Here is a 16,790-nt window from a genome sequence, read left to right on the forward strand (position 1 = left end):
GGGTATGCCGGCCAGCTGGGGGGCTGTGATGGCGAGATTTGGACGTGGGGTCCAGCCTTGGGTGTCGAGGTACGACCTGGGTCCCACGGGGGGTCTGGTGGAGTGTGGCGTCCCTTGTCCGTCGGGGCGCCGTCCGAGCTGGTGGCTCGGGCCGGCAGGGTCACCGGACCCTGGTGGGGGTTAAGACCTCCAGGGAGGTCCGAGGTGGTTTCTCAAGCCTGGGATGGCAAATATTGAGGACCACTAGGGGGAGGTGTTGTGGGTCGCGCTTTGGTGGTGGCACTGCGGACGGCCAACTTGGGACTGATGTGGTGACCACCCGGGCATGCGGCCTGGCACTCTCCTCCAGGGACTCTGGGACAACCAGCATGTGGTGACCTGGCATGGTGGTTGGTCTATGGACGCGGGTCAAACCGAATGGACAGGGATGGAGATAGCCTGCCGGACAACCATTGGGGCATCTGTGGAACGTGATGGTGTGAGTGACCTTCCACAGATGCTCCGTTATGATTTATGGACTCTCGGGTTGGGAAAAGAGCCATGGGGATGTGAATCGGGAGATGTGTAACGACGAGCCGAGCATATGGGCCATGCTCGGCTGGCATGTGTATGGCAAAGCATCCTTCTTTGGTGAGGTGAGTGAAATGTGACAAATGGTTGGCATGGGTAATCTGTGGGTTAGATGGAAATTTAAGGGTGGATTTTGAAATGTCATGGTGGACACTGTACAGTGACGCCATTATTGATCCAGGTGTGTAGACCAAAGTGTTGGAGGCTGTGAAAAAATTAATAGGGTAGCAAGACACAGCTTTCAACTGGTTGCGGGGGCAACTGTGCTGATATTTGGGACGCGGGATGATGGGGATGTAGTTGTGTAGCCTGGGGGTCAACGTGGTGCTGTGCGTGTCCGAGGTGTGTGGACCATGTCTTCTGGGTGGGTCTCCTGGTGGAGCATGGCTGTTGACTGGACCTTGGTGTGGTCAAGTGTGGGTGAGCACTGGGGGGGCTGCAGTTCTGTAGTCGGACTGGGGGATGATGGGGAGGTGCAGGGGACGTGGCTGTAGGGATGCCACGCACTGCGACCGTGCCCCCCAGGGCCGAGGTTGTGTGTGCGGTAGTGTGTGTTGTGGCAGCAAGTGCTCACCACATTGGCCAGCTGGGGCTGCTGCAGCTGTGTTCCTCGCAGGGGGGCCGAAGGATGGATGGTGGGTCGCACCCTTATGGACACTCATGGGCCATGTTGGCGTTTTGACTGCTCACCTTGTCCCGGTGACCCTTGCACGGTAGAGGTGCAGAGCTGACGTGGCTGTAGGTAGTTGTGTAGCGATGATCACCGTTGGATGCGGATCCACATACCTGCCAGTGTAGTGGGGACAAAAGAGAAATTTGGAAGTATTTGGTAGGCCCAATGTGAAATTTTGGGATTGTGTGGTGGATGACACCCTTGAACCTGACCAACCTGCAACTACCTGCACTTAAGGTGAGTGCTTTGAGGAGTACTGTCCCAGGCTTCAGGATTTGCTTTGGGAAATTGGGGACATGTAATTTGGAGTTGGGAGGTGAGAGCGAGTGATGACATGGCCGGTGAGGGGATGGAATGGGAGCCACAGTGTCTTGTGGGTGGCGTATGTTTTTGTGTTGTGGTTAGGTGTTTTGATGTGGTCGTGAGAGTGGAACCTGGAGAGTGAGTGATGATTATTGGAGATAATGAGGGGTGATAATTGTGCTTTTGGAAATGTGCTTTTGGGAAGATGTGATGGTTTAAATGTGAACTGGGGGATTTCACATGTAGCAGGCCATGGCAAGCCTTGTAACACCTTTTACACCATCTATGGAATTGTACTGAATTGTGCTGAGTTGTGTGGAGAATTGAATGGCAGTGGGGGAGGAAGTGTGTTTTGGGGTCTTGTGGGTGGGGAAGGTGTGTGTGTCCGCAGGTACAGAGCAAGCTCTGAGGAGCGATGCCTGCGGGCCCCCCTCTGCGGCAATTACCCCTGGCAGCCGGTGGTAACTGGAAATTGGAGCTCGTCGGTGGAGGGTCTGGTTGGGCGCCGCGGGGTGAGGAAGTCCCCCGGTGACCCGTGTTGCTGCGCGAAAGCAGGAGGCAAAGGAGCCTGGTGTGTGTGGAGACCCTCACCGGCGAGGTAACGGCGGAAAGGGGCTGTTGGGCTGTCATGGGGCCAAGAGGTGAAGGGGGGGGGGGGCAATGAACTTGTAAGTCGGTTGACTTGTTTTTGGGACTGCGGGCACCACAGCCTGATGCGCCCCCACCATCTTTTTGTGCGGTACCTCCCCGCTGCCTAGTTGAGGAGTGCACACACACGTGAATGACATCAATGCCATGGTCCTGCAGGGGGTGTATTGGGAATAAGTGCTTCGTTGATTTTTGCAATGCCTTGATGACCTATGGAATGAGAATGAGTGGTTAAGGGGTCTGTGTTGCATGAATGTGGGCGAAATCCACCGAGCCGTGTCACTCACCTGTAACATCTGGACAGGGCCGTGGAAAATTTAGGGGGATGCATTGGGGATGGCCCCGCAGGTAAGGTTGTGTCTTGTGGCATCCACCGGGGGACGCGGTCTGTAGACCGGGGTATGTACAAAGGTTAGAGTTTTGAGTTTTGGAAAGATGGTTAAGTTTTGTGGTTAAGTTAGTGTTGTGTGTTGTTGTTTCCTCCCTCCACAGGAACAACGAAGAAGATGTACATACTTGCATGATGGTTAAGGGGTTCAGCATGTTAAGGAAGTGTAGGTAGGTAGTCCGACTCACTTCCCACAGCCCTTCCTGATTTATTTCATAGGTTAATTAAGTGTGTGACAGTAAGTGTTAAGGCTGGAATGGTAGCCCTGCGGTGAACCTTGCAGGAGCTACGGTTCCAGGGGGGGGGCTGTGTTATGAATTTGGTAATGCAACATCTAGAGCTAGGTAGATCTGAATAGGTAGGTATTCGGCTGTCGTGACAGGGACTCTACATGTAATAAGTTATTGATGTTCAGGCGGTTGTCGGGGTAAGATGTATGAGTGTGGATCTACCTGGAGATTCGAGTGTTAAATAGTGAGGGATTAAAGGTAACGCCCCTGTGAGTCTCACCTAGTAGTCAAACCTTTGTCCATTATGGCACTGCAAACCACATAAACATTAGTTAGGTCCTTAGCGCAACATTAAATAACCCCCTTTCCCTGACAAGGACTTCGTATTAAATTGACAGGAAACCAGGTCAAAAACACCGCCACAATTGGCCGCCACCGTGTACACCTCCAAAGGCCTACAAACCTGGCCGGCACGTGTTATGCCGGGACCGCAGGGTGGCGGAGGGGGGAGATGTCAGGAGTCGCGGGAGGCTTTGATTGGCTGAGGAGTGCGCCAATGTGACGTCATCGGCCACCAATATAGGCGACGGTCGGACGCCATTTTCGGCAGTTAGTTCGCCAGTTCAAGTTGAGCGGTGGTGGAGAGTTGGAGGCGACGGTCGGACGCCATTTCAAGAGTTGAGTTGAGTTCGGGCAGACGCAGGCAGGCACCAGAGAGTTGAGCGGTGGTGGAGAGTTGGAGAGGACACGCCATTCCAGTCGCAGTTCGAGTGCAGTTCGGGTTGTAGGGAGTCGCAGGAGACACACGAGAGCACACCCAGTTGGCACTGAGCAGTTCGTTGGCACTTGGCTGCCAGCACTCCCGCGTCGAGTCGAGTGGAGTTGAAAGGAGTCCTTCCTGTCCCTGGTCAAGTGGAGCCGCTGGCCTGCGTCGGACGCGTGGTGCTTGGAGCGAGGGGCCTCGTGGTGTGCGATCGGGCCGGAAGGAGCGGTGCTGGACACCAACAATACAAGACGACAAAGACAGATAAGCCCGATCTCCGCGTATATTTTGAACGACGGGACGTGTTATTTTCGTGATTAATCTCCCTCGTTTGTGTTTGCTGTCAGTCGTGTGGGGACGTCCCGATTTAGGTTTATTAGAGTTATTAGATTTACCGGCGGGCTTTTTCACTGGCTTTACTTTTCCTAATAAACCCTTATATTACTTTTTGTACATAATATCTGAACGCAGTTTTCCTGGGTGTTTGATTTTAATAGATAAGGTTGCGGAGCCTTCGCTGCGTCCCGCCATTCCGCGCGTTGGTGTTGAACTTGAGTCCGCCATTGAGTGTTCGCCTCGGGAGTTAAAGTCTCGCAAATCGGTCATCCGTAACTGTGGTGTTAACCACGGGTACGCGACAATATATATATATATATATATATTTATTTATATATATTTTTATATATATATATATATATATATATATATATATATATATATATATATATCATAATGTTCCTTGTGAAAAAGAACATCAACCCAACTCACAGGAGACTATCTACATAATTTGGTGATGCACGTGATTTGTTTGTACATAAAATCTAGGCTCATGTAAGAATGAGATGACAGAAATTAAAAAAGGCAATGTAACTGATATTGGATTAGTGGAGCCACAGTTTAGTTGTCCATACAGCAGTCCATAATTGTGCCAACTTTGGTTGAAATCAGTGGTTTATAAGTTATCGTGGCAACAAAGATTTTCAACAAAATAGCTAAAGACCTTGGACTTTGGTTGAAATTTCTTCAGTGGTTCAAGTTATCGCTCTCACAAAAAAAGTCATGAAAAGAGCCCATTTTGATGATGAAACTCACCGCTGTCCAAACGAATGCCTTCATCAAAACGAGAAAATAAACGGTAGCGCTGAGCCCAATACTTGGCCAATTCGGGCTGAGCACATGCCGACTGGAAGGAAATTGCGGGCCGACGCTTACGGACCTTGCCTCGCTTTTCTGCACACATATACAACAAAGTTCAAAGTTAGAAACTTATTTTCATACGTGGGATGGAATGTTTAGCAATAAATGAATTTGCTAAATGCTTTTCGTTTTGTTTTTTTGCAGTAAACAAGTCTAATATAAAATGCTAACAATTAATCAATACCTATCCATGATGGGAAAATTAAATAATATATGTACGAAAAGTAAAATGCACTTTTTCAGTGACGTTTTAATCATATAATTTGGTGAAGCATTTTTCGGTAAAAAAAAGTTCGAAGAACATTTATCTTTAAAATAAAATGCAACCCTTTAATGTTTAATCCATTTATCTCAATCATTTATCCTCACCATTTCCTTCAAACGCATCCAATCTCTTTACCATCCATTTCTACCGCAAGCACCAAAAACAATTGTACAGTTATATAATTGTCCCAACAAACCCAACATCGATTGACAAAAAAAATAAATTGTCAAAACAAATAAAAAATTGTCACATTTAATCAAAATAATTCTGGACCTAAACTCTGGACCTAAACTCTGGACCAAAATAAAGAACTAGAACTAGAACGGCACTCGGTAGAGCGCATACCTCCACTGGGCGGAACAGTTTATGTTTTGTATCCCACTGATAGGCCGGATCTGGATTCGGACCTGAACCAAAATCTAATCGGCTTGTTCTTGTCACCTAACCAACTCATCCACCAAGTTTATTCATAACTCGTCCATAACTTTTTTTAAATATCATGTTATATATCACTTTTCACCTGATCTCTCAACAGTGAAGAATCACGTGAAATTAAATAATTATCGTATCCAAATCCATATTCAGATCTTCACTAACATCAAATCGATTAGTTATTTTCACACACCCAACCTCTCCACCAAGTTTCGCCCAAATCCGTCCACAACTCTTTGAGATATCCTGCTATGTATCGTTTTTGGTCCGATCTCCCAATGTTGAAGAATCACTTAAAAAATTATAGCAGCCGGATCTGAATCCGGATCTTCACCAAAATCTAATTTCGTCCGTGTCACATCCACTACCTCTCTGCCAAATTTCGTCCGAATCCATCACAACTTTTTGAGATATCTTGTTCAGAAAGAGACAAACAAACAGACAAGCAGACAGCGGTGAAAACATAACCTCCATCCACTTTCGGTGGTGGAGGTAATGACAATGTTTGACGTCACAAAATCGACTGATATGCCACCGCCCACATTATTACATCATTATAACACTCGGACCAAGTTTGATTTAAATCCATTCAGCTATTCTCAAGTATCACATTTTTGCCTGACATGACCTTTGACCTCTTGATGTCAAAATCCAATCAATTCATCTTTGCATCATATATACTCACACCAAGTTTTTTCCAAATCCCATCACTTGTTCACAAGTTGGTGCGGCAACATAATTTTTACTTAACATGACCTCTTGACCCCAAAATCGAATAAGTTCATGTTTACATTGTTATACAGAATTTTTGTGGGTTCAGAATCAAGTAGCGTGTAATTCTGGCGAGTCGAGACACTAATTCTGACCTGAGCTTGTTCGATAGTTGCTAGTGGAAAAGCATTATAAAAAGTACTGCTCACGTGTAATTGTAGTATTTGTGACATATGTATGCGATTAGAATCAGTTTCTAACATGGAAAACCTACTTTTCTTAATCGGTTCAGATGTATTCTGTTCTGTTTTATCTTGTTCTTCAGGTCGAAGGTAGTCGGGGATCTCAAGGCACTGCAATTCCCTACTCTCATTTTCCTCAAAACAAACAAATTCCTGAAACAAATCACTTACTCCACAATATTTATTTTTTGCACATTTTGCCAAATCACTGTGATCGGCCAAGTCATTATGTGCCACATTGTTCTTCAAATCAAGTTTAGTGGAGCAAGTGGGTTCTTCAGTGCAACTTTTAGAGATCCATGAAGCATTCTGGCAGCCTTCTTCCTCATCGTTGCCATTGTTCGCGAAGACGACACTTTTCTTCACTAATGCAATGCATTTCGTGTCATCTTGTTTCAGTGGCACTTCTTTCTGTTGTTTTACTTGCTCTAAAAAGCATTTCACCTTCAAAAGAAGAGGAGGAAAAGCACATTGTGTACTGAAAAGCAATGACACATGCTTAATCATAATCACGTCCTTCAGTTAACACAAGGATGTACAACTTAGTGTGAGAAGCTACAAAAGTTTTTAAAAATCCTTCAAAAAATAATAAAATAATTATAACTACTAAAAAACATCTGAAAATGCAAAGCCCGTCCATCTCCGTTTGTATTCAGATGTCTTCGCCTTCTTCTGCAAGCTCAAAATAATGAAAACAGTTTAAAAACTAGAACGGCACGCAATAGAGAGCATTCCTCCGCCAGGTGAACAGTTTACGTTTTGTATCCCAGAGTAGACCAGAAAATCACAATACAGAATCACATTTAATCAAAAGAATTCGTCCACAACTTTTTGAGATATCCTGCTAAATATCGTTTTTGGCCCCATCTCCCAATGGTGAAGAATCACTTAAAAATTATACTAGTCGGATCCGTATCTTCAATTTAAAATGGAATCGATTCTTCCTCGTCACACAGACAACCTGTCCACCAAGTTTCATCCAAATCCGTCCATAACCTTTTGAGATATCCTGCTATATGTTGGTTTTGGCCCTATCTCTCAATGGTGAAGGGGATCACTTAAAAAATTAAATAATCCTCATATCCGAATCCATATTCAGATCTTCACCAAAATCGAATCTATTTGTCCTTGTGACGCACACAACCGGTCCACCAAGTTTTTTTTTTTTTGTATATAGAATCGAGACTCGTGAAAGAGCTAACATTTATCACACAAACAAATCATACAGACAAACAAAGTATATAAAAAGGGGAGCGGTAGACAAGATGGGGAGAGAAGGGGAAGCACACAAACACAACATTTGAGAGCAGGGACATCGGGAGATGTGTGGGAGGGAGAGGGCTTGGGGGGAGGAGGTGTGGGAAGGGGGGGGGGTGGGAGAAGTATAAAACACAAGGACACCAAGGACTTCCAGGGAAAAGTTGGTATTTCAAAAAAGTGGCTTTGGGGTGAAATTAGCGGGGGTAGAAAAGATCAAGGTTTTGGATGGGGGAAGATAAGAGATGGTGGTGTTTCATCCAAATCGTCCAAAGTTTCGTCCAAATCCGTCCACAACTTTTTGAGATATCCTGCCATGTATCGTTTTTGGCTATATCTCCCAATGGTGAAGAATCACAACCAAAATTAAATAATTCTCATATCCAAATCCATATTCAGATCTTCACCAAAATCGAATCTATTTGTCCTTGTCAAACACCCAACCGGTCCAACAAGTTTCGTCCAAATCCATCCACAACTTTTTGAGAAATCCTGCTATGTATCGTTTTTGGCCCGATCTCTCAATGGTGAAGAATCACTTTAAAATTTTAGTAGCCGGATCCGAATCCGAATCCGAATCTTCACCAAAATCTAATCATTTCGTCCTTGTCACATACGCTACATCCCTGCTAAATTTCGTCTGAATCCGTCCACAACCTTTTTAGATATTTTGTTCACAAACAAACAGACAGATGAAAAATCACTCAGTGACACTTGGCAAAACAGAACAAAGTAAAATGGCACTCAGTAGAGCATCCTTTTGACCTCAAAAATAATTAGTGATTGAATTCAGTGACCTGATATGCAAATCGTCTTCAAAAGTGTAAGTTAATCGGATGAAAATTGACAATTTTATAAATTTGGCCTGTTTTGACATTTTGGCCTATGTTGACCTCAAAAATAGTTGGTGGTTGGTTTCAGTAAGCCGATATGAAAATCCTCTTCAAATTTCAAGTCAATCGGATGAAAATTGAGGATTTTAGAAATTCGAAATTGTTGTCGCTTTTTTTTTTTTCTTTTTTTTTTTTTTGTTGTTGTTGTTTTGTTTTGTATACAAGATCGAGGCTCGTGAAAGAGCGAACATTAATCACACAGAAAGACAAACCGACACATAAAACATATAACATCGGGAGCGGTAGACAAGATGGGGAGAGAGGGGGAAGGACACAAACACAACATTTGAGAGCAGGGACCGAGAGACATGGAGACATCGAGAGATCTGAGAGAGGGCGAGGGCTTTGGGGGGGGGGGGCATGGGAAGGGGGCGGTGGGAGAGGTATAAAACATATGGACACTGCCAGGACTTCCAGGAAAGAAGTTGGAATTTCAAACAAGGTGGATCTGGGGTGAATTAGCGGGGGTAGAAAAGATCAAGGTTTTGGATGGGGGAAGATAAGAGATGGTGGTGAACAGCTGTTTTAAAGACCTGGAGGGAGGAGTGGGATTGAAGGGAGTGAGGGAGTTTGTTCCAGAGGCGGGAGAAAAGAGGAATGAAAGAGTGAAGGTGAGCAGAGAGCCGAGATTTCGGCAGTTTAACCATCAGAGGGTTGCTGGCAGATCTTGTGCGACCTGTAGGAATATTTGGGGGACAGAGCACAGAGAGAGCTGGGGGTGCAAGGCCGGAGAGGAGTCGGTAGAAGACAGAAAGACCACCTACCTGCCTGCGGTGAGTGAGTGAAAGGCCCTCAGAGATAGCTTCATCGCGGGAGATTCCAATAATTCTGAAAGCTTTGGTTTCAACAGCGTGAAGCCGAGCTAGGTGTGAGGCAGGAGCACCGGCCCATAGGGGAGAACAGTATTCCATTGAGCTGCGGATGAAAGCCTTGTATGTGGTGAGGAGCTCAGGTGTGCCGAGGAAGGACTTCGCACGACGGAGGATGCCCAGTCGGCGACTGGCTTTGGAGGCCAGCTTGGAAATGTGGTTTTCCCAAGAAAGATCATGGCAGATAGTGAGACCCAAAATCTTGAGCGACAGAACTTCTTGGAGAGGATTGTTGAGAAAGTAGATGGGAGGGTTGTCCAGTCGATCTTTTCGGAGAGACATAGTAAGAGTGTGAGATTTGTCAGGATTGAAAGACATGTTCCACTTGTTTGACCAGTCTGTGATTTTGTCCAGGTCTTCAGAGAGTGAGGAGGCAGCAGACTGCCGATCTGAGGGAAGAGGAATGGAGCGGCAGAGAGTGGAGTCATCAGCAAAGAGATAGAGAGGATTTTCGAGAGAGTCAGAGAGATCATTGATGAAGACCAGAAAAAGCACGGGGCCCAGAACACTGCCTTGGGGAACTCCAGCCTGAACAGGAAGAGGAGATGAGAGAAACCCATTCAGGGCCACACGTTGACGACGACAAGAGAGGAAGTCCGCCAGCCATGCGTGGAGATTTCCATGGATACCAAAGGAGGAGAGTTTGGTGAGCAGAGCGGGGTGCCAGACCGTGTCGAAGGCACGTGATATGTCGAGGGAGACAGCTCTAATTTCCTGTTTGGCATTGAGGACCTCCATCCATTGTTGAGACAGCAGAAGCAGCATGTCCAGAGTAGAGTGACCTGGTCTGAAACCAAATTGATGATCAGAGATCAAGCCATTGGAGAAGAGGAAAGATTTCATATCCGAAGCAATGATGGATTCCATGACTTTGCTGATAATTGGGAGAAGGCTGATTGGTCTGTAGTTGCTAGGATCTGTTTTTGCACCTTTTTTGTGCAAAGCGGTGATATTGGCTGATTTCCAAGCAGATGGCAGTTGACCTTGAGCAAAAGAGAGGGTGAAGAGAACAGAGAGAGGGTGAGATAGAGCAGCAGAGCAGGATTTTAGGACCCGTGGGCTGATGCCGTCGGGTCCAGTTGCAGAATCAGAGTCGAGGGTTGACAGAAACTTTTCCACCTTGTCAGGAGGAAAGGACACGGAGTCCAGGAGCAGCAGGGTACGACTGGGTATGGTGGGTACAGAGAGGGATGGGTTTGGGACACAAGATTTAGAGGCAAACACAGAGTTGAGGCATTCAGCTTTTTCACGTGCGGAGTCAGCTGTGTAGCCGTTTGAGGTAAGGGAGGGGATGGAGGGGGAACAAACACCAGAAACGGATTTGACCAGACGCCACCAGGATTTGGAAGAGGGAGACAGATAAGAGAGTTCGGTCTTGAGAACGGAGAGATATTGTTTCCTGGCTCTCCGGAGGGTGGACACACACTTGTTTCGGGCTTTGTGAAAGGAAATGAGATTTCCTTCCGTTGGATTTGCTTTCCAGGAGACGAAGGCAAGTTGTTTCTGGGCAACAGCCTCACCACAAGATTCCGTGTACCATGGACAGGAGGAAGGGTATGACAACTGAAGACGAGATGGGATAAATCTGTGCATGAGAGAGAGCAATTTACTTTGGAAGAATTCCCAGGATGAGTTGATGTCAGAGGTGGTAGAGATGGGAGACCAGTCCAGATGATTGATGGCTGCTTGAAGACCGTGCCAGTTGGCCTGAGTGAAATGCCAGACTCGTCGACGCTGAGCAGGCTCCCTGAGGATGGTCAGAGAGATGTCCACTTTAACAAGGACATGATCAGATGATCCGATCGGAGCAGAAGAAGAGCAGCAGACATTTTCAGGGAAGTTAGTCATAACCAAGTCCAGAAGAGAAGATGTTCCGTTGACTGAGATCCGGGTCGGGAAATTGACAGATTGTGTCAGTCCCAGTGAGTCGCAGAAGTCCTTTGCTGAAGAGCCATGGCTGGTGAGAGAGGTACCCACACCCAGCCAACTGGCATGGTGACAATTGAAATCACCACATATGAGGAAGAGAGAGTTGGGATGAGTAGATAGAAGTTGGTCCATATCATCAGACAGCGAGATGTAGATGGAGTCATCACTGTTTGGTGGACGGTACAACACACATATGAACAAGAGGTGGGAGCGAAGGGGAAGCCGTAGCCAGAGGTATTCCTGGGGGTGAGGTGGAGAGAGTGCAGTGCAGGGCGAGTGAGGAAGAGAGTTTTTGATAAAGATAGCAACCCCGCCTCCAGGACGAGGCTCAGGTCTATCATACCGGAGGAGGGAGTAGCCCGGGAGAGATACTATGGAATCAGAGACATCATAAAGGAGGAAAGTTTCTGTTAAGCAGATCACGTCTGGTTTGACAGAAGCAACCTGTATGGAGAGATCAGTTAAGTTTGAACGAAGGCCCCGGATGTTTGAGGTCCATACCGTTAATGAAGAGGAAGGGGGAGCATCAGATACAGAACAGGGGGGAGGAGGGGTAGGGTAAGATGTGGAAGAGGTGGAAGAGATAGGGAGAGCTGTTGAAGGTGTGTCAGAGATTTCAGAATAGCTCGGAGAAAGGGAAGGATGGGGCGGACAAAAGGTTTGATGGTGATTGGGTGAGCCACAATGAGGTGTTATTTGAGGAGGGGGAAGAGCGAGGCAGAAGGTTGGGGGAGATGGAGGTGAGAGTTTGAAGGGGGAAGAAGCGGGGAGGACGCTTTGAGGAGGGGGAGTGAGAGGGGGGAAATTGAGAAGCAATGAGGGTGGGGAGATTTGAAGGGGAGGGGTGAGGGGGGAGTTTGGGAGGGAAGGGACAAGGGGAGGGATTTGAAAGGGATGGGATATGGGGGAGATTTGGAGGGGAGGGGTGAGGCAGGAGTCTAGGAGGGGAGGGGCGAGGGGGCGTCTTGGCGGGGAGGGGTGAGGGGGTAGTTTAGGAGGGAGGGGGCAAGGGGGGAGATTTGAAAGGGATGGGTGATGGGGAAGATTTGGAGGGGAGGGGTGATGGGGAAGATTTGGAGGGGAGGGGTTATGGGGAAGATTTGGAGGGGAGGGGTGAGATTGGATTTTTGAAAGTGTACGATTTATGGGAAACGAACATTTATTGCAAAATGAGTTTCTTGTGACCTTCGAGTTAAAAATAAATAGATTGCATACTCAACATAGACTTTTGGCCTATGTTGATATTTTGGCCTATGCTGATCTCAAAAATGGTTGGTGGTTGAATTCAGTCCGCTGATATGAAAATCCTATTCCAATTCCAAGTCAATCGAATCAAAATTGAGGATTTTTGAAATTTGAAATTGTTGTTGACCTTTGGCCTATGTTGACCTTTTGGCCTAAGCTGATCTCAAAAATAGTGGGTGGTTGAATCAAGTTAGCTAATATGACAATCCTATTCAAATTTCAAGTCAATCGGATGAGAATTGAGGATTGAGGATTTTAGAAATTCGATAAAAAATGGTTGACCTTTGGCCAATGTTGACATTTTGACCTCAAAAATATATAGGATTTTGTCGGAGCACGAACTCTACCATTTGGTGAAGCTTTGTGAAGCTCGGTTTAAAATTGTGACCTGCAGGCAAGAGTGAGCGGATAGACAAACACACAAACCAACAAACACACAAACTGTAGTGATCAACATACTTGCAAAATAAAAATTGTTTTTTGCCAAGTAACAAACACACACAAACCGGTGATCAACATACTTGCAAAAAAAAAAAAAAAATTGGGGTCAAATAACAGTGACAGGGGTGAAGACATAACCTCCATCCACCTTTGGTGGCAGAGGTAGTAAATACAAAATGAAAATTGATGATTTTATGCAGACTTGACCTTTGAGCTTGAAAACAATCGACTACTATCTTTTGGTTAGTGAACCAATTCAGTGACCCGATATGCAAATTATTTAAATTTCCTTTCAATCAGATGAAAATTGACAATTTTATGTGATGCTAACCTTTAACCTTATGACAAAATTATGAATTTGCCTTCTCCATATTATCATAATAGAGATTTGTTGAAAACGTGATGACAAAACTCAAATCGTTAAAAAAAGTTATGACGCAGACGCAGACGCACACGCTTGCAAAACCCCATCTCCTGCTGTGTACGAGACGGGCTAATTAGAGCGAAGTCAATAGCGCACCATCATAAATCCCCACGCTTCCCACCTAAAGCAAATTTGTAATATGGCAAAAAGCTCCACCAAGATTGTCTCAATATTACATTTTGGTTAAAAAATTTTCCTGCTTTGACCCCATCATCCTAAGTTCTTGCCCTGGTCCAAAAATTGGGGTCAGATCCCAAAAAATCTTTACATATTGAATGCATCCCCAAATGTTGATTGCATACTCAAAGTTTAATTTGAAAATTTTGAAAATGTGCCAGGTATCTGACCAAAAAAGTTGAATGTGGGCAAGTTTTCTTTGTTTTGAATTTGCATTTTTGGCCCAATATACAATGCACTGGATCATCATTATCCCCACGCTTATAGGGGCCCTTGGGGCAGAGCCAAACATTATACTGCTCTTGCACCTTCTTGCCATGTGGTGATCATAACTACTACGTTTGGTGAATTTCGGCACATCCATTTAGGATAGTGGTTCTCAACCGGTGCTCCATGGTGACTTTTTTCGGTGGTCCACAGAAACATTGTCCAAAGTCACACGGCATGAGAAATAAATTTCAAACCAAAATGTTTGTGTCTACTATTTTTTTTTATCACATCTAAAGAAGGAGGTGGTCCACGAAAAAATTGATTGGCCTGGTGGTCCGTGGACTGAAACTAGTTGAGAACGACTAATGTAGGAGGAGATACTGTGACAGACGGAACCGATTACAATATCCTCCTATTTTATTTTCAAAAAGCGTGGGGATAATTATGATTCAGTGCACTGTATATTGCGGCCCAAAAATGCAAATGCAAAACAAAGAAAACGTGCAAGGCAACTTTGCCCACATTCAACTGTTTTTTCACTTGTTCAAATCCGCACATATAAATTAGGAATTCGCATGGAAACTATTTAGGAAGAATTTGCACGTATACAACATGTCAGTCCCATTGAGAAAATGTGAACGTAGAAAAACATGCAAAACAATATTGGACAAATTTATCAACTATGTGAAGGAACAGAAAGGCGCATGCACACTTTTTGAAATTGTCGGTCATACAAAATAATTGCAAGGCATCATAAACTTCATGTCAATGATTTCTCTAACCAATGATGGCAACACTTGGCAAGAAATCTCAATTACTGACCACAGGCATTTGCAACCAGGATTACAAATAAAATTACTTTGAATCTAAAGCAAAGCGAGCATTTTACATTAAAGGGTTGCAGAGCTGTACCACCAGAGGCAGTTTTACTAGCACGAGACATCAGCATACGGACGCACGCCGCATCCCCACAGATACCCCCAAAGTTAACCGGCTTCTCTGTTTCACCACTTTTTGGACATCAGTAGACTGAGGTTTGCCAGGCAAAGGGCATGCAATGGCGGCTTGAACAATAATTTTAACTGTGAAACCTGCCAACGGTGATACAACAGCCAAAAGGTTGCTCTGCTGCCCTTATGTTAAGATTTTACTTTTCCAAACTAGTAAGCGATCTTTCTTGTTGGCTCACGTCAATAAAGTTAGAGTTTGGTACGTAAATAACCGAGTCCAAAAACAACAGGCCAGTCTACAAAGATTAATCGATACTTTCAAGTAGCCAATGAGTATGGCCGCAAATGAAGCACTTTATAGTGTGACAGGATGGATGATGTACAAAGAACAGTAACAGCGTTAAACAAGGATGGATGAGGGAAGTCTACATTAGTAGGCCACAATTAAAAATTAAAATAAAATAAAAGGTCACACCTTGCTGAGAACGTTATTTTCTTTCAGCTGCAGTGCTTCTCCATTGTCAGATGAGAACACACAAGAGCTCTTCTTACCCTTGGAACCATGGATATCCAAATGGGAAGTACTTTCTGCCAGTTTGGGCGCAACGTAGGATAGTCGGGCGTCTCGATATGTCGGCAAGTCTTTGTACCTGGAGAAACATTATTTGACTTCCATCTTAATGGCGCCTGCAATATCATACTAAAATTTGGCAATTCTCTGTACTGATAGGCTGTATGCATGTATGAAGCCTATGGAATCGGTATGTATGTAGGCATGTATGTCTGAACCCTATATAATCGAAAACGGCTTTGCTTATCTCCATCAAATTTTGCATACGTGCCGTGGAGACCCAGTGTTGGGTCATGGGCAGCTTCTGTCTATGCCCCACAGAAGGAGTGCAAATCCAGCCATAGCTCCCAAGGCTGCAATGTCACAACATGGTAAGCATGTTACAAATTGAGGTCTAGAGAAGGATACTCCATGTGAAAATTTGGAACAAGACTCCATGCTTCAGTACAAGCTGGATGGAGGAATCTGAAGAAGGTTCATGAAGCACTTCATAATAGAACTGGTCGAGGCAAACAGCTGAAACTCTGCAAAGGTTATGTTTAGTAATTTGGGGTGTGTTCGTGATGCAAAAGATGATGGTCGAGGACAGATCTTGCCAAATACCCTGCTATAAATTGGGGAGGAAGAAGATACGAATGAATATCGATATCAATAAAAAAATTTCCCGATTTCAATATGACTGACGACCCGATGTCATTACCAGAGGATCTTCTTATTATTATTTTCATATTAATTGTAGTCCTGCTTCTCCACAATATCAAGTTGATTATGTGATGAAAATTGCAGCCCGGTGATTCAACACCACAATATACAGTCGTGGCTAAAAATATTGGCACCCTTGCACTTTTTTCAAATAACTCACATTTTTCTCTAAAAAGAAGTTGAAATTCACGAAAGTATTTGGTCTCCACAATTATTTATTTCACTGTTAATATTACAGAACCTTTGTTTTTGATTCAGAACTTAATATATCCTTTTAAATCAGAAAAAAGAAATTGACACCCTGGACTTAATATTTGGTAGCACAACCTTTGGACAAAATAACTGCAGTCACACGCTTCCTATAACCATGAATGAGCTTCCTACACCTCTCCGCTGGCAGTTTGTCCCACTCTTCTTGTGCAAACAGCTCCAGTTATCCCAGATTTGAAGGGTGCCTTCTCCCAACTGCTGTTTTCAGATCTCCCCGCAGGTGTTCAATGGGATTTAGATCTGAACTCATTGCTGGCCACTTCAGAACAGTCCAGCGTTTTGTCTTGAACCATTCCTGGGTGCTTTTTGAAGTGTGTTTGGGGTCATTGTCCTGCTGCAAGACCCATGACCTCCGACAGAGACCCAGCTTTCTGACAATGGGTTGAACATTGCGCTCCAGAATGCCTGGGCAATCCCCTGATTTCATGAT

General features: G+C 45.0%; 1 protein-coding gene across 1 annotated transcript in view; it reads right to left on the reverse strand.

Annotated features, from left to right (window-relative positions):
- Positions 1-16,790, reverse strand: part of TGS1 (trimethylguanosine synthase 1) — a 65,397-nt gene that overhangs the window by 20,424 nt on the left and 28,183 nt on the right. The window contains exons 8-10 of the mRNA XM_078773799.1: positions 15,293-15,467; positions 6,455-6,866; positions 4,668-4,805 (exon numbers count right to left, since the gene is read on the reverse strand). Coding sequence (XP_078629925.1) covers positions 4,668-4,805; positions 6,455-6,866; positions 15,293-15,467 — 725 coding nt within the window. The remainder of the gene's footprint in view (positions 1-4,667; positions 4,806-6,454; positions 6,867-15,292; positions 15,468-16,790) is intronic.

The sequence above is a fragment of the Myxine glutinosa genome, chromosome 3, assembly GCF_964187855.1.
Source record: "Myxine glutinosa chromosome 3, kmMyxGlut1.1, whole genome shotgun sequence".
Classification (NCBI taxonomy): Eukaryota; Metazoa; Chordata; class Myxini; order Myxiniformes; family Myxinidae; genus Myxine; species Myxine glutinosa.